Genomic DNA, 22824 nt, shown 5'->3' on the forward strand with positions numbered 1-22824 from the left:
GTATGCAACATGCAACTTAATGGTTGACTCGATTGTGGTATGTGTAGTATGACTGTCATGATTTATACGGTGGTACGATTTCACTTCCTCTGACTGAGTATAATTTTCAACCGAGTCCCATCACGAACTTGGGTATCTGGTAGGCCACTTGAGGTATTTGCATTAACATTGACATCCTGTAAAAAACCAAGCACAATAAATAAAACTGTAACATAGATAAAATATAAAGTAATAAATCCAAGCAATTATATTCGGTGACACTCGTGGTGAAAAGTAACTCATCATTGAATTTATTTCATAATATTCATTGTAGGAGTCATCCTATGGGAGTGTCAAACCTCACCCACTGATTTTCCACCCTGTAGAGGCGATGCCACTGGATTGTGTTTTGTGTTGACCACCGATATAATTGCGTGTTTTATACATTATGTAAATTGTAATAAATATCAATACCTACCTAAGTGTAGTCCAAATATTAAACTCATATATTAATAAAGCATTGAGCAAAATTAACCTTATAAAAATAAATCATAGTTTATGTACAACAATTTATTAAACTTTTCACCAACCTTATTTTACCCTCGCCTTGTCCCTGTAACATAACCACCACCACCAACTAAACTTGTTGTACGCTAGGTTCATTTCTGTATAAAGAAAAATATTTACAAAATTATAAATTGAGACAAGCTTGAAATATTCAGTTATTGATAGCGTTGAAGGATTATATCTTGTACAAATTTTTTGAAGAGAGAAAGAAATAGATTCATTTATGATTTCTTATGTTTACGCGAATGTTAGACATTGAAATTAAACTAATTTTCGGATTCTATTGCGGTTTTTTGTATTTTATTTTTCTCCCGACGTTTCGAAGACTTTGCAGCCTTCATGGTTACGGGGGCGACTGAAGAACGAAGGAAACATGAAGGCTGCACAGCCTTCGAAACGTCGGGAGAAAAATAAAATACAAAAAACCGCGATAGAATCCGAAAATTAGTTTAATTTCAAGATCCATTTAAATGGATTGCCTTTGTTAAGTAAGATATGCCAAGGGTACAGAACTTACCATTTGATTGTTTTTCTTTACTTTGCGATTAGGGTAAAGGCTATTAGATTGTGATACCGAGCAAGATCGATACGGGTCAACAGTCAAGTGCACCACAATCTAGTATCTACCTCCATAGTTAGTGTACTTATGAACATCAGCTTTTTTTATTTCTAAAAGGTATGTATTCTAACAGCAAATACTTAAATCAATATTTCGATATTAAAAATAAAGAAAAGTATAATTAATTCATTATGGAAGTGAACTTTGAGAAATCGCTAATAGCTAGCCAATGGTTTAAGCCAGCTTACTAGCAAGTGAGTCACTTGGATGTTGAGTCAATATGATGTACTTAGCGTAGTTGTAATAATTGTACATGGAGGTACTATTACGACTACCGCGCTGAGGTTCTGGGTTTAAATCCCGGGTCGGACCGAAACATGTGTGACTGTGTCTACATCCCTATATAGCCCCCAAACTAGTTGCCCTCTCTCGTGCAGACGAGTACAAATTATGCGTGGTTTTATCGTCTTAAACTCTTATTGTAATATAAGTAAATAAATGCCAGGATTAAGAAGGATGATGTGTTAATAGAAATTTGTTACATGCAAGAGAGTATATAGGAATACAAATATGTATTAATGTAATGAAGATAATAGGACTGATGAGTTATTGAAATTATAACTTATGTACATTCGTGAAGAGTGCAAGGGCTAGCGTGCATTGCGATGATCTGAGACTGTACGCTATTCCTTAAAAATAAATCTATTAAACCGGTGTATTAGGAACTGGGATGCGTGATTGGCGAGACATGAGTGACTTACGAGACTGAGAGTCCGTTGTAGAGCCAGGCGCGCCAGGTCTGCGGGGCGGGGGAGGTGCCGTCGATGCGCGCCTCGATCGTGCCGCAGAGCGCGCGGCGGTCGTGCGATCGGCCCGAACGCGCGTCGCAGATCAACCGCTTGCGACACTCACTGTCGCACGTGCCTCGGCGAGGACTATTCTTCCAGTAATGTCTATAATGTCATGTTTAAAACTAGCTCTTTTAATAACTCCACATCAAATTACGTATTGTTTTTTTTTTTACTACAAACGGTATCATTTTGACATTGCGTTGCTTAAAGAAATCACATACTTATATTTTTGACAATAAACACTTATGATATGTTACTCAAACCGTTGATCTATATAAAAAATATAGTCTCGGAGAAAATAAATATCGATAAGAATGGATTTAAATTTTACACACCCTAATGCCGCTAGTGTACACAGACACGCAATATTTGCACCAAAGAGCACCAAAATAATATGTATGGAAAATTCGCACTAAACTAAAAAATTATCAGAAAATAATTGAACCTGGGGTTTGTGGCAACAATTTTCGTTATTTGTAGATGATTTTTGGCTCTATGTTAGCAAAGGTAAAGACAAGTATGTGGTTTAATTTATTAATGCAATGTCAAAGTGACCCTGTATGTAAGTAACTATTATAAATAAATAGATAGATATCACATAAAGTTTTGTGAATAATAAATGAGGAAAGAAGTAGGATATTACTTGTAATATAAATTGAATACGTCTTCCTTTGAAGTCATATCGTCGATAAACTTATCCCAGTCTTGTGGTCGCAACGCGGGCATCATGTATGCAGATCGGGCCGAGTACAACTTGTACCATATCGGGTATCCAAACAGATTAGCTTCCTTTAAATTCATTATCCATGTTTCGTGGTCTACCACTTGCTAAAACAATATTTATAAATTGTATTTCTATACCAAGAGTTATTAAGTAAGCTTTTAATTTGTAAAATAGTATTTATCTCACTCGAGTCGTTGTGTCGTGGTCACCGTCCACGTAATATATCCGATACCCCAAATTCAAATCGTAGTATGGCGAAACAGATGGACCAACATATGCTATGCTCGTTGCTCTACCTGCAAATAACATATTATGTACTCAATTATTATTAATATCGTATTAAAAAATATATATGTGACAATTATATTTTTTTATGGAATTAAGTAAATTGCGCATAAATAGACTTACCAAGGTCATGAGAATCATAAAAAACTTCAAACTCATCAAAATGTGTATGCCCGAAAAATTGGGCTGCTATTGTAGATTCGTATCTGTTTATAATGGCATAGTAATTTCGGCTCCATACTTTTAGACAGTCGGAATGACCAGGCGGTATGTGACCTATTATATGAACCTTTTCTCCGCTGAACTCGGCCGACTGTAACTCGTAGATCAGCCACTGTAGCTCGGTAGCTGGGTCAGTGCTGTTCAGTAACAACCACCTTAAAACAAATAAGAAGATATTACCTATAGACTTCCAGTACTGTAAGTAGTACTATCGTAGTTCAACATATATATTTTATAAACGATTTTCTACGCCGACGCGTGTGCGAGTGTATTGAACCCATTCTCAATAGTGATTTCTATAAGTTAGTTACCTATAATATTTTATTAAGGCCGCTTGTGCGAAAACAGTTTCACTTAAATATATATCATAACAACTTCTAGAACAGTTTTAGCAAGATTCTTTAAACAACTAGAAAATATCGAAACACCGTTTAGGTCTCTACCTCTAAAGCACGTAGGTATATAACGTTTTGAATAACAAAGTTAATATTTAAATATGAATAATTAATCACGTTTAAAGATAATAGGAGGGCAGGAGATAAATAAGTCACCAATTCTTATTATTGCAGTAGTTCATGTTGAGCGATATGATGCGGAAGCCGGGCCGCACGAGCACCGAGTAGAACGCGCCGCGGCGGACAGTGTGCGATACGCCCGCGGGCAGCCACTCGCGCCAGTGCGTGTCCAGCTTGTCGTATAGCCACGAGATGTTCTGATCCGGCGATGAAATGTAAGGCGGCGGGAAACTAAAATGAAAGAGATAAGTTTTATAAAAACAATATGCTAAGTAGTTGATGGATCTTTCTTCTCATCTTTAATTTTATGTTACTCTTACTAATATTATAATTAGGAAATATTATGATTATTTTTGGATATTTGTTAGAAATAAACTGATTAAATTGAATTAGGCATAACAGAAAACCATGTCCTGGATTAACATATAGGCTATTTTCTATCCTGTTAATTTGCTCCCATAGGAAATAATTGTGTTTATATCTGATTTTAAATAGATGTTTGTGATTTTTTGTTTACACAGTGACGCTATGAATCGCTATAGTATTTTCAGGACATGTTATTTAAGAATCATACAAAAACATAAGATTGTTTATTATAATGGTAGAGTCAATAAAATCAAATGTATTCGCATCGATTTCGTTTAGCGCTCTGGTTTTTAATTAGTAATTTAAAACCAGCTAAAATAATGTAATTAATAATTAAATTTCGAAACACAGCCATAGGATGTTTTCAATACGAAAAATGTTTCAATGCATACCTATTAACTGGAGACGATTCATGATTTCCAAGAGCAGGGAAAATAGGCACGCCTGGAAACATGTCGGACATTTGCGCTACAGTTTCTTGCAGAACTTTCAAGTTTTCTTCCTTGGTTTGGTTCCATACATCGTGGGGCGGTAAATCTCCTGTCCATAAAATGTAATCTATATCCTAAAATCAATATACAGTAAATAATATTTGTAATACACACTCTTAACATTATAAGTTCTACAACAAATTTACGCGTACATGTTAGCTTAGTAACATTAATGATATTTCTTTTTTGTTTCAAATGTCCATGTACGTAGAAATAATCATATTTCGAAAACTCATGCAAAATAACCTATGGCAATCAGCATTAAAATTTAACTAAGAATTAACAATTCATCAACTGACAGTGTGAGTAGCAGCGATATGCTTCAGCATGTGGTCGATGGTTCTCTTTGGAGTATCGCACTTGCGGTAGTCCCCCCACCGGCCAGCGCCTCCGCCTGGCGTTAACACAGGGCCGCTCGACGCTCGACAACACAGGGGCTCGTTGCATTCTGCGTTTGCTCCTGAAATCAATAATTAACATAGTCATTAGTACAGTATAATATTAGTCAGGACTTATAAAATGACTTTGCAAATTATAGATCTTAATATTTTTAATATAAGTTCTTAATTATCTACTTACCCTCGGCGTAATAAGGATCAAAATGTGTATCAGATATTTGAAGAACTTTAAAGGTAGGAGCCTTATCATCAGGTACAGCTGGAGCTCGAATCGCTGGCTTGGGGACTGGTGGAAAGACAACCTCCCATTCATGGTAAGGGTTATAAACGTCGCCACAAGCGTCGCCTATCACAAAACTGCATATCTCATCTGGTCCGATAGTGATTCGTTTCAAAACATATACCACCTCACTCTGTAAATGGTAATACAGTCATGTTTAATGTTTCGGTATTAATTTATAACATAATTCATATCTTAACTACTTACGCCAAATAATCTTGTTATGCCTTCGCAAACTCGAGCTGATTGAATTTTTAATGATACGCAAAATTGATAAATCATTTTATTGATTTCTTCTTTGCTTTTACCGAGTCTTATGTAATGCTGCAGTAATCCGGCACCAGCTTTGCAAGCCGTGCACGATACCTTCGACATAACAGAATGTTCGACCTCATAATAAACCTGTTTCAAATTGAGAAGTTTTAATGCTTTTTCTACGAAGACTGGCAGGTTAGTGCTTTTATCATTATCCCAAAGGAGGCGAGAGTAGTTTCTTTTCAAAGCCGTCATGTGAGCAATCAGTTCGGTTTCATTGGCAGATGGAGGCAATTTGTGGCTAAAGTTTGCCGGTACAAAGAACGGTTCTTCGTTCCTCGGCGTGGTCGTCCAATTCCAAGTGTCTGTTGGAGGTCTCCATTTGATTACTGGACGACCGATCGTACCCGGCTTTTGAAGAAATATAGGGCTACCTACAAAAAATAAATTAAGAATTCATTGAAGTGTGTACGAATATGCAATAATTACATTACTGCCTATATGTGCAAGCAAACATATACACTCTATTTGTTTTATAACACTATGTTTTTGAATAAATTATTTTTTATGGCTGATGACAAATACGACGATATTTCATTCTTATCGTTGCAAAACACAAAAGGATAATTAACTTACCTAAAGTTTGTGTAATTATGAATACAGTTGATAGAAATTGTAGTAGCCATGATATCCTAATAATCATAACTGAAAGCTGAAGGAGTCGGAATGACTGAAACAAAAAAATATATATTTAGCAATCATTTTAATAATTTTATACCAATAAAAAGAATATTTTATGATTTTTTATACTTTAAGTATTGTGGACAGGTAAAACCGGGATGAGAGCGGAATGAAGTGAGCCACTATGAGTCTTTAATCTGTATAAAGGTAGTTGTGATTGAGCATTTCTTAAAATAAGTGTACGTACCGAAATATTTTTTTAAATTTTTCTGTTGTATTTATTTTTTGCTTCTCCTACAACATTATTATATTTATTATTTGATCCAATGAATGTATTAAGGCAAAAATAGATAGATGGGAGAAAATTTCGTATAAACTATTTTTAGTTACGTACAATTTATTATGGGAAATACTCAATTACGATCTATTACAATACGGAGATTCTCGGAACGAAAATCGAGTCTAATTCTGATAAAAAAAATCGCAGTCTTCTTTGGCGTCCACTCGCTCAGGCACTGTAGATAATATGATTAGTATACGGCATTCGCAATAGATTATGGCTATAATTAATACATTAAACGGGAAGCAGATTATGTTATTTGTTATAAGGAGCTTCAAGGTACTCCATTAAGTAAATTATGTATATCATATACGACTTTAAACTACAAATCTCGCAGATGGCAATAAAAGGTCTCCAGAATGTTAAAACCATTGTCCACAATAAATTAAGATGGGCGGGGGTAAATACGTTAAATATCTCATAAAAAATTAAACAACCCATGAAACTTTCGAATCAACTACACAACATATACAAAAAATATAGTGAAAGTAGGTCAAGTCGTCTTGATGGCCTATATCCTACCTTATACCTACGTTTATGTGTCATATAAATTAAATAAGGGTCATCTATTAAATTTCGTTATCCATAAACTCGTCATTCGTTTAACATAAATTTCAACTTCATTATATTTATTTGAGGCTTACACGTCATAAAGTAACAGCGGTACCGAGTCTCACATTTTACGTAACAATTTTATCTTCATTTTGTGCTTTAAGTTTCTCTTTTTGGAAAGATTATATATTTTTTTGTTTGCAGTTTTGTTTTATAAATATAGAACTAAAACTGTAACCAGTAAATTGTAACGGTAATCTGGTAGCCATTATCTTAAGCATGTAGTATTAATTTACGGGATGGTTTATAATTACGACGCAGTCTGTACACGTATGTAATTTATTGTTCAGATATGCGTATTTCTAGAATCATGTAGGTAGTTGTATCATAGTTTTATTTATACACATCTAAGGTAGAAAACAGATAATGCGATGATTTTATTTTAATGCATTGGAGGACGTTTTTAGATTTGACAACAGGGAAGAGTTATGTCAAAATACTATAAACTCTTGTAAAATATAATAGTCTAAGAGCCCGTGAACCCCAGACCTTCGTTATTTTATAAAAGCTGAAAGTTTGTCAGCGCGTGCTCCCAACACAGGTAACAACGATGGGCCATTATGAAGTTTGGGCTACAGTGGCTTTGGCAGGTACACGGTACTAAAGGTGTGTGTGTATCAAAAACGTCTGACTAACGAGGAAACATAATTTACTTATTACCCAAGTACTATATATAAAAATCAGCTTTTATACTATAACGTAAACAAAATTATAATTTAATGAACATTAAGGGTGTCCGGCAAGGGATTGCCACGACGTTAAGTGTCTGTCAATGAATAACGTGATTTTTAATAATTTTCTGAAGGTAATACCATAAAATCTCACTTTATTATTTGATGAAACTAGATCCACTGTAGCCCAAACTTCATAATGGCCCATCGTTGTTACCTGTGTTGGGAGCATGCGCTGACAAACTTTCAGCTTTTATAAAATAACGAAGGTCTGGGGTTCACGGGCTCTTGCTCTATAATTTTCAAATTAAAGATAAGTCTTGATAACCTTAACAAATAACCTTCAAAAGCGGGGAGCAAACCCTGATTATGATAATATTTTTTTTATTATTATATCTGTATTAATAAGAATAACATTTTTGTAAATAAACAACTCCCATTAAACAAATGAAACATGACACTTAAAAATATTATGTAATGTTCGTGTTTTCATAAACCTACATGAACTTATAAGGCTTTCTGATGCAATTACGTAAATAAGTTTTATCTATACAAGTTACTTTTACATTTAAAATAAACAAATATTAATAAAGTTTTCAGTTATGACATGTTGGGTTTGTAAAAACTTTATGTGGCACGTTTTAGTTTAAACCAGCTCATTGGTTTAGTGCCAGCTTAATATTAATCCACAAGTTTCTGAATTCAGTTACCAGGTTCGACATGGTGGGGGAGATATCAGACTAGCGATCACCGTAAATCAGATAAATTTCCGGTAAAGCGGCTTATTTAAGCGTCCCTTGGTCAGCCTGCATGCGTTCAGTTAAAACAGTTGTACAGACATGCTTCTAGCGACTGTCGAGAATTCTCGTCAGGTAACAATCAAAATTCTATAGGAAAGTATTTTGGACTACCCTGTATATGAATATATAGTACAATGTTGTCAATTTACCGAGCTATGTTAAGCAGTGGCGAATGAACACTTTCCTTATGTATAGCTCACGCTTTGTGCCAACCCCCATGTTCTATCAAAAAAAAAATCCTCGATTACATTAATAATAATAATAATAATATCAGCCCTGTATTATATACTTGCCCACTGCTGAGCACGGGCCTCCTCTACTACTGAGAGGGATTAGGCCTTAGTCCACCACGCTGGCCTAGTGCGGATTGGTAGACTTCACACACCCTCGAAATTCCTATAGAGAACTTCTCAGGTAAGCAGGTTTCCTCACGATGTTTTCCTTCACCGTTAAAGCAAGCGATAATTCACAAAGAATACACACATAATTTATTAGAAAAATCAGAGGTGTGTGCCCTTGGGATTTGAACCTGCGGACATTCGTCTCGGCAGTCCGTTCCACAACCAACTAGGCTATTGCCGCACTTATTACATCGATTACATTACATTACTTATTGGCAAATCAGTACTGATGATAAGGAAAAAAAAAACTGTTATGTCTCTGCATTGTACGATTCCAAAAAAATACATGTCATTTGCCTGGAATCGGCATTTTTTTCCTTTTATGCGATGGTCTCTCTATTTACATCGCAGAACACTTCGCGAGCGCCTTAGTCGTGGCTCTACAATGTAGAGTCTACATTCTCCACAAACGAGTATGAAAGATGTAAACGCATGTAATTATATAAAACTGTAATATACATGTTCATTTAATAATACACGTATACGTCATATAATGAGTCAGCGATTTTTGCGAGCGATGCGACACTTGTACACGGACATGGAGGTCGCCACTTTCTCCGCGCTTCATTGAATTCGTTGGAAAGTGACGGTGGTAAAGCACACACTGCTGCACCTGCAGACCTAGTATAGCTTGGTACGTCGTGCATGCAGGAATACAAACACTCATTCTAATATTATTCCTAAAGCATTTGACTTACATACGAGTAGGCACATACATAATGATGTTTTCGCAGGATAGTAGTTCAGCGAAAAATAGAACGGATCTAATGTTCTTATTCTATAGCGTTGCTAGTGTCAATAATTTTACACCATAAAACAAGTCCATTGAATATTATAATTTCTCCTTAAAAAACTTGTTAAAATTAAACAATATCTATTGATATTTACAGTTTAGGTCCTTCACAATCAATTTTAAACGTTATTCTATAATCCCATTATGTTTTGTCAGAGTGTGTGCGTGTGACCTCATACTTTTGCTTCAACGTGGGCAGAATAAATAGTTTCTTGCCGGTTTCTGTATCAGAAGAGGGCTAGGCCTTTAATAAAAAAATATTTTGATGTCATGAAAAGTGAGTAGACACTAGTAAAAGCGGATGTACGGAGCGACACAGTCGTGAAACAACGACCACGAAAAAAAATTATTACAATATAAATGGTAATGAATTTTAAAAAATTGTTGAAAAAGTTAAACCTCACTGTTCTTTAAAACGCCCTTATGAAATATATTTTAAAAATTTACTACCTACCCATATCATGATATAAACCTATTCTTAGATTTATGGAAATACGCCATTAATTAAATGTTCCAGCCAGTTCGTTTATGTTTATTAAAATATTTTTTGATATATTATCCCGTATATCTAATATGTTATATTAGATAGACTCGGTTCAATTGTTGTTTTACAGACAGTGAGAAATTAATGTACGCAAGGTGATATACAATAATTTTGTATAATGTTGTGCATAGGGGATCGTAACTATACTTAATTATTATGGAGTTAGAGAAAGGTGGAACTACTGACTCACCGTAATCGTTTATTGCAGAGTTTAATTTCTTTGTATAAATAAATTGAAATCAATTTCAAAGAAAATTATCTAATTGTTTTTTACCTAGCAAATATACATTTTACGGCATCCGCGATTCACTAGGATTCAGTTACAATTCGAGTAGGCATGTGCTCGTATAAGCGATTTAGATTTACTTCATACATGTTGGAATGCGAGGAGGAATGTTAAAATACAGGCCATATTATGTTTGTAATTTTAGTGTGGTTTTATACGGGCTCTGTGGCTAACAACACAGCTAATAGATACGGCATATCATACTACATATTTACCGTATTTCGTTGCCTCATTAACATTAGGAATCGATTAAATATATCAAGTTAAACAAGTCGCAATTTTATATAGTTTATTTTTTGGCACACACATATTTGCTTTGATTCTATCAAAGGTTTTATATTTTCTATAATTAAAATATCTGTTTTGCCACGTACATAAGATTCTCTACAAATAATAATTTAAACTAAGTACTATTATTAAAAATTTGTTAAATTTATTTCAATTGCTCCTACTATATATTTTCTCGGCGTACAGGTTTATTATTTATAAATTATTCCTAAGTTAACGGATTATGAAAAAAATATAAAATGTTTTCTTCATTTGTTGATGTACACTAAACTACCTTGAAATCTTATTTACCGAAACAACCATTGGGTTGTTTCGGTAAATAAGGTTGTTATATTGATAACTATTTGATTTTTCACAATGTGTACTGTGGGAGCGGACTAATACAGAAATAAATATTGAATTGTAATATATAACTACCTACAATCTATACAGGGGATAAATACTGCTTATTACTATTAACTATTTTACCAGCTATTTTAATTAAATAATAGTTAAGTATTTCGAGTTTGCGACATTTTTATAAATTCCATTGTAAAAATAATTACAAGTTCACCTCTGCTTTATTCATTGCTAACAGGATAAATAACAGGAAAAAGTAAACCTGCGGTCGGTGATTAATTTGTCGTTTGTTTCATTCCAAATGAGATTACAGAATACTAATTAAATTAAATTATCCGTAGTTATATTATAATTAGTTTAAATAGGTACAATTTAGAAATAATAAATATTCTTATAATTTGTTTTGACGTATAATAAAGGCCACTTTGATGTACGTGATACAAAAGAATTTTTTATACTGTATTTTATAATAACGAATTGATTTCTTAATATGCTGTTTTTGAAACAAAAAAAGATCTCAATATCATACATTTTTAGTTCGTTTTATACTAGCAAAACAAAGAATATTCATTTATGAGAATAATAAAGGAAAGCATAGTCTCAAGAAGCGATTGCTGATTTCCTGGTATATCTACCTAAATACAGATTGAAGGATAATAGTTATTATCAAAATGATCGAAGCCCAATATGGACAGTCCCCGATTGCTATGTCCAAAGGTGACCGTATTATCCACTTTCACTTTTGTGTTTATTTCCGTATTGGCCTATAGGTTCTACCTATAATAAAAAAATGATATCTTTAATACTGTTATTAGTAAATAATTTGTCATTGGTATCATAGCTATCATGATTTATTTGAACATCAAATCTGTCCTTATGACATTACTCGGAATAAAAATAATTTAAAGTGACTTTTTATGTCTACCTACGTAGACGCTACGACTTAAATCAATAAGACCATCCTTGTGTCACAAAACTTTCTGAAATCGAAATAAATGTATCAACAGATTTCACAAGATTACTATTTGAGTCCAGTTTCCTATTATGCTGTATATAGTTTTTAATCTTTATAGGCATACGGACATAACTCGTTTCCGTTTACTTCGACGCTTGGTGTTTCGCTCGGTATTGGTGCGTTAGCGAAGTAGGGAGAGAATAACGGCTAATAACGCAATTTGCAATTTCCGTGGTACTTACCCAGTACTTGCGTAAGTCAGCTGTCTTACAATGTTTTGTTTTATAATTTCATATACTTAATACAGGTGACTTATCTGTTTCAAAGAATTTGTAACAGAACCATTGTTTATAAACATTTATAGATACGATACAATAGTCATATGAACATATTTATCAACAACATTAACTCCATGAAAACGAACATCGAAACGTCTTCAAGATTATGTACTTATCTAATAGTGATTTCTTACGTTAAAGCGAATGTTAGAAATTGAAACTAACTATTTTTCGGATTTTATCGCGGTTTTTTATATTATAATTTTCTCCCAACGTTTCGAAGACTGCAGCCGTCATGATCACGGGGAGGTTGAGATATTGGTCGACGAAAAGTCAAAGTTACAATATCTACCTATATTTTACAATTATATCTTTTTTTTATCTATTTATGTTCCGATTTATGCTCACAGTGTCTTGAAGTCTGATCAGCCGGTCTTTTGGGTGGCTATTTAGTTAAAAGTACGACAGAATTCCAGGCATGCGCAAGCTTTCTACCATCTTCTGTATTGAAATTCAGATGTTTTTAAATTCAATAGCTTCGCGGATCATCCTAGGCAGGAATCGATGTTCTTTGGCAAGGATTTGAAGTCTAGTCGTAAATAATGATTGGAACCTTCTTCAGTGTTCAGCAATTGCAGAGTGCATGGAAGGTCGGTGTTTCACAGAGCTATTATGTTCGTTTACGTGGGACCTTATATTTATTTTTGTTTAGCCGATATAAGTTATAAAAAAAATGTAACTTTGTAAACTGTAAGTAGATATTGTAACTATGACTTTTCACACGACCGACACTTCAGTCCACCCCGTACTTATCTAATATTAATAATTACTTAATGAATTTTTTCTTAAAATAATGGTATTTGTATTTCGCTTTTAGTATTCACGAGGCAATAATTTTATGAGAATGGTCGCAGCACGTACATTCATGCTCAGCAATTGCTTCACAAGTAACTACACAATCAATTCCCACGGGGAGGTGAGAAGGGAAATTATGTGGATACTGACTTAAAACGAGTCTGTATGTAATAGCAAGTTACATTTAAGGAGTATTATGCAAGCAATCGTATATACCAATTTATACTTTGAAATGCTATACTTTGCGACTTTAAAGGAGTGTGGCCGTAAATGAAAAAGCTTGGAAATAAAGATATACATAGATTAGTCATTTTGTAACAAAAATTCGCATTTGTATGTATGAGTAAGTAAACACGGCATTTCGCTTATTTTTATATAAGTCTTTGTTTAAAAGCGTGCCTTCTGCATAAAATGTTTATAAATTGTAGGTAAGCAATATATTTACACTACACGAAACAACCTATAATAGTTTTTTTTGTGTAAGTACCTTTTACTTTCTAGATGATCCTTACGCGCGTCCAGACACCCTTTGTAAAACTTTCGTTTAGTTCATCGAACTTACTTTCACCTTTTGTAAGCACATGTTCTCGTCGGAATGTACTTCCATAATTTAACACCTCTTACGCCTGTCCATTTTTGTGGTGGAGTGGAAGCGGCTTTGGGTTTTATGTCTGATAGATCATAATGAATCATAATCTATTATATTTTTTCTGATCTGGGAATACTTCTGGGGCCTTAATATTATTTGCCTTGCTCATTAAAGGCCTTTACCAGCCAATAAGGTTCAGTCAATATCGATTTAGTTGTTGCGGACATTAGCTCAGACTAACAAAGTTTAAAATAATATAATATCTAAACCTATGTGTATCTAAAATGTGCGAATATTTTACTTTTAATTTTTATCGTATGAATTTACTTTAACACGTGGGTGACAGAACTAAACAAGTAAATAAGTTTAATCGCTATAATTAATTAAATATTAACTTTGTTGCTGACTAGACTCACAAAATTACATATTACTTATCTATAAACTTTCTTCCAAACCTTCCAGAAAGAAATGCAAACAATACTTGCATAGGTACCCAAGATAAAATACCTTAGTTCAGATAATTTTGGCCTGTTCATGAATAAATTTTAATAGTCACTAGGAAATTGCGCATTACAACATTTATACACTTACCTACTTACAATAGGTCCTACATAATATTAATAATTGTTCAGACGTTCCACAAGGATGGGTTGCAATTTTATTATAGTTACCTACTGACTGACTATTTTATAAAAAAAAAACTTCATCTCTACAATAACAATGTCAATGTCCCATAGCAAGGTTGTTTGAATTAGAGTAAAATATCCCAAACAATTTCATTGGTAAAATTCATAAAATCTTTTCACGCAACTCTCAGAACTGGTGAACGAGTGTTTTTCTATCCAACGTCATAATGGAAAGTATCACTCCGTGTCTTCCAGAACTTTTAAAACATTGGCATTAAGTGCGATTTATTAAAGAATAATATGGCTCATTGATTACAATGTGTTGCGCAGCGTAGACGTTCTACCTACGAATATTTTCTCATTTGATATTTAGCATTCGGATCGCATGGCCCAAGCTATGTGAAGTGTCAATACATAGTGGTTATTAAAAACTGAGAAAATGTGTGCACCCATTACAATGTTGTAATAACGATAAAATAGTGGTTAAAATATATAAAATAGTCTCAAGAAAATATTATTAACAATTTAGACAGTATAAAATATGAGGTAAGTCGACTAAAAATAATTACCTACTATCTTTATATGTTCTTTTCGATGCATTAATTGTAGAAATATTTTGCGTTATTGATTAATTATAGTAGGATTTTCATTTGCGCAGTGTTGTTTTAATATCAAGAGATAGTAACTACCCACATCAATTTAGAATTTAATAAGAAAAACAAAGTTATAAATACGTTGATGGAATGTATACCCTATCAGATATGTAAACCATGACCGCTTGTATGTACCTATCGCTACCATGTGTACAAAATGTTATAAATAAATAAATTAACCTATTCTATTAAATCCAGTAAGAATATCCGTAGCAAATCATTAAATTAAATATGAACACCTACCTTCCGCCTCGAAAAAAACTACTTAATTATAATTTACTTAAAAAGTTAAATATGGAATGATTTTCAATACTATAATAATACGCAGTGTTTTCACTATAAAAATGTAGTCACAGCACAACTGAGTCTAGACGTATATTATGAAATGAACGGTAAGCATAATAATTTATAGTAAGCCACAAGTTAAATCAGACGTCAATTGACCTCCGCGGCCTCAGAACTCTGATATAAAAAGACTGACCTCCTATGACATTTAAAACAATAACATCTAGGCCGAATGTAATAATGTCTAATAATATTAATTAAATAAAATTTGTGTCAAATGATATACAATTACAATTAGTTTGTTGATTTTTAATAACATTTTAATCGATGCTGTTCATTAAGCTCGAAATAGTGGCCGTCCAGTTTGCGATATCCGACCGCCGAATTTAATATCTTTGTAATGTGTAAATTTTATTTAAGTTTTACTTTTCTTCACTACTCTATATGAATTTTAAATTATACCTAAGATACATATACTTCTCAGTGTAGGTAATGTGCTTAAAATGGGGTAAGTAGAAAGGTTTGTCTTCACGTTTAATATATAAATATTACCTACTTACGTACGTAAAATTTGTTAATATTTATGTTAACTATGAGCAAAAACTCGTTAAATACATCTAATATGCACACGAATTTCTAAATTTATTTACAGTCATTATTAGAGATTATTTAGATGTTCTTTGTTTACCATTGACATTCATAATATGAAGACGTTTATCCTACTAAACTAATTTTCGTATTTAATTTTTGATGACGTAAATCAAACTTTACCGAAGTTTAATTTTTTATAGGATTATTTACTAGTAAAACTATCATTTTATTTAAGTTATTTAAATATTTTTAAAGCGTCGATCTTCGATTTATGGTAATAAATTAGCAGATGTCTTAGGATACAATCAAGGATTTTACTAAGTTATTGACGTTATAATCAAAAATACCAAATTAAAAATAATATTTTTTATTTTATTTATTTATTTGGTTTTCTAGCAGACTCCAGAATACTACGATTACAATAATTAAAATGTTATAACTTAAAGCTATAATGTAAGCGCAAGTTACGAAAACTCAACATGTAAAATGCACTTTTATAATTTAATTTAAAGGTAATTTAAAACGAAGCAAATTGAACAAACACGTTATCATAATATTATTATACTAATGTCTACTTAACTCAAAACTTGTACAAATCGCGGAACTTACACAATGTTTTGAGAACCTTTTTTATTTTAACTATTGAGCTAAGTAATAGATATGAATAATGGCTGAATTCTGATGGCGGTCATAAATGTTACGAATACAGAAATAGTGGCACAAGTGGTGGAATAAAACCGATACTCATTATTATTTCAAAATCCTTTTGATAAATTTATATTGTTGTCAGAGCTCGCATGTCCTATTTGCATTTGAGAGGTTTCTTTGTGAAGACACTTGTGTAGACCAAAAGGGAACATAACTGTCATTGTTAAAAGAATTTCTTACTGGGTATTTACTATTAAAAAACGTAAAAATAAGTCATTTAAACATGGTTGAGCTAAAGCACCATAAATACTATTTGATCTATATATTATAATCATTTTTAATATTGAAGATCCTATTATCCTTCAATATGGTATATTGAGGCCACCAATGGAACGTAAATTAATTCATGACCTAAAATTTATGAGGCCAAATGTTAAGTGCCTCTCAATAACATAAGCAGTAGGTCTAACAATTTTTCACAAACATTACTAAACATTTACCTATCACTTTAGTAGCGACGCGACGCGCCTTAGGCTTAGGTGGAAATTTACAAATTTGTAATTTCGTTTTATTACATGCACAGTAGTGGTTCAGATGAGAGCATCTGGTGGTAAGCGACACAATATCTAACTTTTCTCAACAGTAGCCATGTTATTGAGAACTAATTCAATTTTCAAATTTTTATAATGTCCTTAGTTATAATTTATCTTAAAAAATATTAGTAAGTATATTATTTATAATCTAATTTATACTCACATCGTAAGTACTTATATAAATATCTTACAATTGTATGTTGTTTGTTTAATACTTCGATATTAAGATAATAGTAATATCTTTACTAAATAATTAAATTAATAAAAGTCAAGATTAAGTAATTAAGAGTAAGTTAGCATTGAGTATTTAAATTTATTAATAAGTATTGTGGCTACAAATCTATTGCCCTTTATGTCGAACAAATACACTACAGACATTTTTATTGCCCGAATTTCATAGTTTAAGAATACGATAATCGCTTGAGAACATAATTATGTATTAATTAATTTATTATTATGTTTGTGGTATATTTACAATAAAAAGCCATCTACATAAAATTTATCGAATCGTCCCAAATTCTTCACAAATTATCATATAAAACCTTATTATTATTTTAGTGGCATATGTATTAGTTTTTCGTAGGATTAGAAATGGAAATATTTATTTAAACACAAAATAAATTACTACAATAATTATTCTCATAAATATTATCTAGCAATGTCTTTTAATTGATATGCAGTATGTTATTGTACCAACGAACTTACAAACAATTAGACTGTTTTCATAACCATACTTAAGCCAGATAAGTAATACTATAGTCACGCAATAAACAACCTATATTACCTACTTATTATGACTGAGTATTCACAACTCTGTAGAACAATAGAAATAAACAGTAGCAGTTCTTTGTTTAATTTATCTTGAATTATAACTGTTTTGGATTAGTCATCATTTTCCACAGCTTTATTCTATATTTTACTTGATTGAGATTTGGGATCAGACGTAGTTACGTGCTTCTCTTGTTAAAAGCTTTATAGTGTTCACTAAAACTGTTAACCATCCCTGTATAACGACATGTAAACCTACTTTGACCCTTCACCTGTCTTTAGCTTATAGTTTAATGGTTTTAGAAAAGTAAATTCACAATTTGTATGAAACTTAAAAAAAAAACATTTCCTATACAAATTTCTATTACATTTTGTTTTTACTATCATTATATTTTTTTGCATTTGGCGTTTTTATTCTGATTACTACTCTTGACTTGTGAATAACCTAACATGTACTAGTTTGGTCGTTCCTCTAAGCAAGTCCCTACATTATACTTAAATTTTGTTTGATAGGTATTAAAACACACATTGATATCAATAGATATGTCGTGTTCTGAATTATGCAATCATAAACCTGCAGCTGTAGCATTGGTATGTTATGTTTCGTCATTGTCAAGCGCTACCCTCGCTCAGTGAATACGAGTGTACAAATTACCGTTGGCCCCCATGAGCCAACTTTTATTGTTTACAGTGTGATGTAAAATTACGTTCTCTACACATCTTCAGCAGTTATTTTTACATCTATAGCCAGGTGCGTATACGACCAACTTATAGTTTCGTTCTTAGTAGTTAGTTCAAATAGTTAATTAACAAATTATCCTCATGAGAAACACATTAGTCATATCGTCCGTTAGTTCCATAATAAGCGCAATGAGCTACGAGGACGAGGCATGATATGTTATATTAAAGTCCTTATTGTAGTTTTGTACTTAAGTACTTGCGAATTATAAATTATCCAAATATATAAACAACTACACAGTACCGCCAGAGGTGCATATTATTTAATCTATATCCAACGCGTAGCCCTTCTTATACTTATCTATTTATATGTAGACCTATAGGAAACTTTATACTATAGATATAAACTAAGCTAATATATATTTTAAAAATTGTACCAGTATAGTATTATAAGTAGTATAATCACCTAGTTTGTTAATTGTATATTAAGGTTTTAAATATTGGCGCCACTTGGCAATTAGATGACGATAGTAATTAAATTGCTATCGAAATATACGTCGATACGAATTAAATACCAGCCTTGACACAATTGAAATCAGTAGATAATTATTGCTTTGTTTATCCACCTATGAAAAGAATATACGTAAATACCTGCGTAGAGTAGCAACTCTAGGAAATAAGAATAGAGAACTCTACGAAGGCCATCTTAGGACTATGCAAAATACTGTTTGGTATATTATAAATAGGAAGTTTTTAACACAGCAGACAATACGGGATCTCTCGTTTTCGACGCAACTATTATACTGCCAACGTGGAAAAGGTTTACAATAAATATTTCGTTGAAAATATACAAATCGGTTGGGCTTCTTGACTTGTAAAGGGCCTTCACGGAAACTTGTAACTGGCCCACTGCACTTATTAATAAATATTTTTTGCTTCACATTGTAACCTCGGTGTTTATTCTGGCAACATCCTTTCATTTCATAACTTTCTTTTGTACTCTCTGCTCGAGTTATTTTTACGAACACTTCCAAATGGGAATGTATAACGCGTCACCTGATCTTGCTAAATATATATATCTGTAAGTATATGTTATAGTTGGTGAGTCTATTTATATTCCATGTGAACACTCAACACCCATAGTTAATGGAGGTGTTCTACATTAGTTTGCGATTCAACGCACATCGAATTCCGTCGTTAACCTCTTTTGGCTTGTCAGAAGAAAGTAGCCGCATTCGCACTTGCGACGGATGACACACAAAATGATAAGTCAATGATCACACAAATGACTACAGTGCCAAGATAAAGTTGCGCAATGGCGACGTCATTCCAATCATTTGATAACTTTCTTTTTTTACAAATGCTTGTTTATAATGACAATAAAAACTGAAACATCATTGCTAAGTGTTAACGTTTTGAAGGAAGGAAAGTATTCTTTCTAAATCTGTATGATTGTTTAGTTTCTTTTAAGCTTCCTATTTATGAATAAAATATACAATAAGATCTTTATGATGTTTGTGTATTTAATTTAATATTATTTTATAAAAACATGCTTCATACCGACGGTGAAATAATTTGTATGTAATTACTTTATTATATAGGTCCTAGAAACTAGGATTTAATAGGCCTATTTAAGGTGGCCCTTAATAATCTCAGTTGGACCCACATAATTCCTAGCAACGTTTATTACATTGAAATAAAATTTCGCCTGAGTTCTTTTTTGATAAGCAAATCTCACATATTTTTGTGAATACTTAGGTATGCGCAAACTTGTCTTCTATGTAAATTACCAATAAAATACGCATTAATCAAATAGAATTTGATTAGTTTTCTATTGATTTTTAAACATTTAAATTTAATTTTGTGGTCCGTACCCCCAATTTTCAATATAAGAAACCTACTGAATGTAGAGACGAGCACCGCATCCGACGTTATCGTAAGCAGCACAAAAGTGCTTATAGACAATATAAATAACACCCATAGAATTTAAAATTGCAAAGCTCTGCATTCTGCAAAGCCACTGAACTCTGCTTCTGTACATACTTACCGTCTTTGTTCGAGTCAGATAAAAACAAACATGCAATACGTAGGTGGATATCATCGATAAGTCAATCTATAAACATTATTGCTAGCGATATTTAAAATATTAAACAGATATAATGAATATAACAACTTATATAGAATTGCGAATATATTGTGATCAGTAACTTATTAGCAAGTAATTAATCATTTTACTTTCTAGATTTCACACAGTATAAATAATGTTTAGAGCACTTAGTTTTCACTTGTGGAAAAACCGATATAGTAGATACGCAGTGTATAATATACATATTTTATATTTTAAAGTAAATATTAATGTTATAGTTCTCTAAATTAATATACTATGAAATTTTTAGGCCATTTAACAGTTACTTAACTAAAATTATTTATAGCCGAGAAAATCTCGTAAATATTCATAGTCGAATACATTTTACATTGACAAAACTCCTTGAACAGCATTTTGAATTTAGATATGGACATTCATACAATTAATATTAATGACCAATATCAACACAAATAAATCAGTACGATGAAAGTTCGTAAAGTTTAGGCAAAATATGATTCTATTAGTAAAGACTAAAAGTCCATATAAAATTGGATCAGTAGCTAAGTGGATAAAATAACAGTTCGTAACTTGGTAAATCGGTGTCATTAGGAAGTGGGACATCTAACAATTTGACCTAAACGTGTATTTCTATACGACTGTTTTTGTTTTTATATTCTGGAAGTGAGTAAGTATATCTAGTAAGTATATAATATAAAAAAAAACTCTCTCCGTAACTTTCTGAATATTAAGCCGTTAACTCACCTCAGTGCAGTTGAAACAAATATTCAGATCCTCATGAAGTCCGTCCTGGTGAAACTAACTTGCATCGATCAGTATGTGAAGAACATTTCACTCGTTTTCATGAAGAACAAAATATAAAACCGTAGCATTCACATACTAATTAATTTTCGAGAGAAACTGCGCGATATTCGGCATAACGCGCAAACAGAGTGCTGCGTGACAGAACACTGAAGTGTGTATCGGAGCGACTGTACGTCGCAGCGGCCGAGGCGAGGAGGTGGGCGAGCAGTGAGTAACCACAACCGCACGCGGCGCGCGCAGTGAGAGTTGTGCCTTCCTCCGGTTGCGTGTCGCACTCGCGGCTACCACACTACAACGCTGAAGGCTGCGGCTGTATCCGCGAGATGCTGCATTCTGCACACAGTGTCTTCCGTTGGAAGGCGGAGCTGTGCTGCAACACTCTTCGTCAGCTTTGTGCCCTGCGTATAAATGTGCATCATAACTGCCGCAGCGCAACATCCCGTAGAGGACAGTGTTAGCATTCGGTCAACGGTGTACAACTGAATGTCTAGTAACTCAGCCAATACAATATCTTATTTACTTTCCATAACCGACAACATCATCCGTACTCAATATTATAAATATTTTTTTCTATTTAACACTCTACATTAAAATTTTCTACTTGCTATCTTCATTTCAGTCCCCCATTCTATTTGAGAGGGACCATACATGCTTCTCATTGCATTGATGTTCGTAGAAATCCTAGTAGACACCGTTCATAATTTTTTGCACTGATAATAATGTTATATTGTCTTGACGCATATTTATTTCATAATTTAATTTATAATTAGAATTTAATTTCAAAAATTGTGATACAATTGCGTTCACCGTGACCTAAAATAAGCCGCTAATAATATGAACGTTAACAAAACACTCTCCATGAGATACAAGCATTTCAGAACAAAATGCGATAAAATTAAAAAGTTTTATTTCTACCTCTGAGTTTAGCTTCAATTATCGTTCCACTTACTTTATGAAATAAATTTCTGTACAATTTATTCTAAATTAATTAACACAATGAAAAATGTGTTAGAGTCTCCTTATAGACATATTAATTATCTGCAGTATGAAAGCTATCACGACCGGAGTTTATCCCAGGTATTAACCTACCACTACCTTACAGATTATGCACGCGAAGTAACAGCTTACTGTTGCGTTGCGTATGATAATT

General features: G+C 32.8%; 2 protein-coding genes across 5 annotated transcripts in view; one reads left to right on the top strand and one right to left on the bottom strand.

The window, feature by feature from the left end:
- LOC115449826 (sphingomyelin phosphodiesterase) lies at nt 1-21930 on the bottom strand. Of its 4 annotated transcripts, XM_037442618.1 has the most exons (13): nt 21615-21929; nt 6129-6222; nt 5445-5926; nt 5139-5370; nt 4859-5019; nt 4461-4633; nt 3739-3933; nt 3089-3342; nt 2867-2976; nt 2600-2784; nt 1867-2058; nt 570-644; nt 1-176 (listed from the first exon to the last, which is right to left on the bottom strand). In XM_037442618.1, the coding sequence occupies exons 2-12, from the start codon at nt 6193-6195 to the stop codon at nt 617-619; spliced, it is 2079 nt and encodes a 692-aa protein (XP_037298515.1). In that variant the 5' UTR covers nt 6196-6222; nt 21615-21929; the 3' UTR covers nt 1-176; nt 570-616. The 4 variants fall into 4 exon arrangements, with proteins under 4 accessions (XP_037298515.1, XP_030033612.1, XP_030033677.1 ...); XM_030177752.2 differs by lacking the exon at nt 570-644 and having other exon boundaries at nt 21615-21930; XM_030177817.2 differs by lacking the exons at nt 570-644; nt 21615-21929 and adding an exon at nt 15447-15664.
- Nucleotides 14712-22824, top strand: part of LOC115450077 — a 13912-nt gene continuing 5799 nt past the window's right edge. The window contains exon 1 of the mRNA XM_030178084.2: nt 14712-15096. The gene's annotated coding sequence lies outside the window, so the exon portion shown is untranslated. The remainder of the gene's footprint in view (nt 15097-22824) is intronic.

Source organism: Manduca sexta, chromosome 25 (genome assembly GCF_014839805.1).
Source record: "Manduca sexta isolate Smith_Timp_Sample1 chromosome 25, JHU_Msex_v1.0, whole genome shotgun sequence".
NCBI lineage: Eukaryota > Metazoa > Arthropoda > Insecta > Lepidoptera > Sphingidae > Manduca > Manduca sexta.

Coding starts and splice junctions, on each gene's coding strand:
- LOC115449826 (XM_030177752.2), bottom strand. CDS start 6,195: ATGATTATTAGGATATCATGGCTACTACAATTTCTATCAACTGTATTC. Junction 2,785..2,866: donor ACCACGACACAACGACTCGA/GTGAGATAAATA, acceptor ATATTGTTTTAG/CAAGTGGTAGACCACGAAAC. Junction 177..1,866: donor TACAACGGACTCTCAGTCTC/GTAAGTCACTCA, acceptor GGTTTTTTACAG/GATGTCAATGTTAATGCAAA.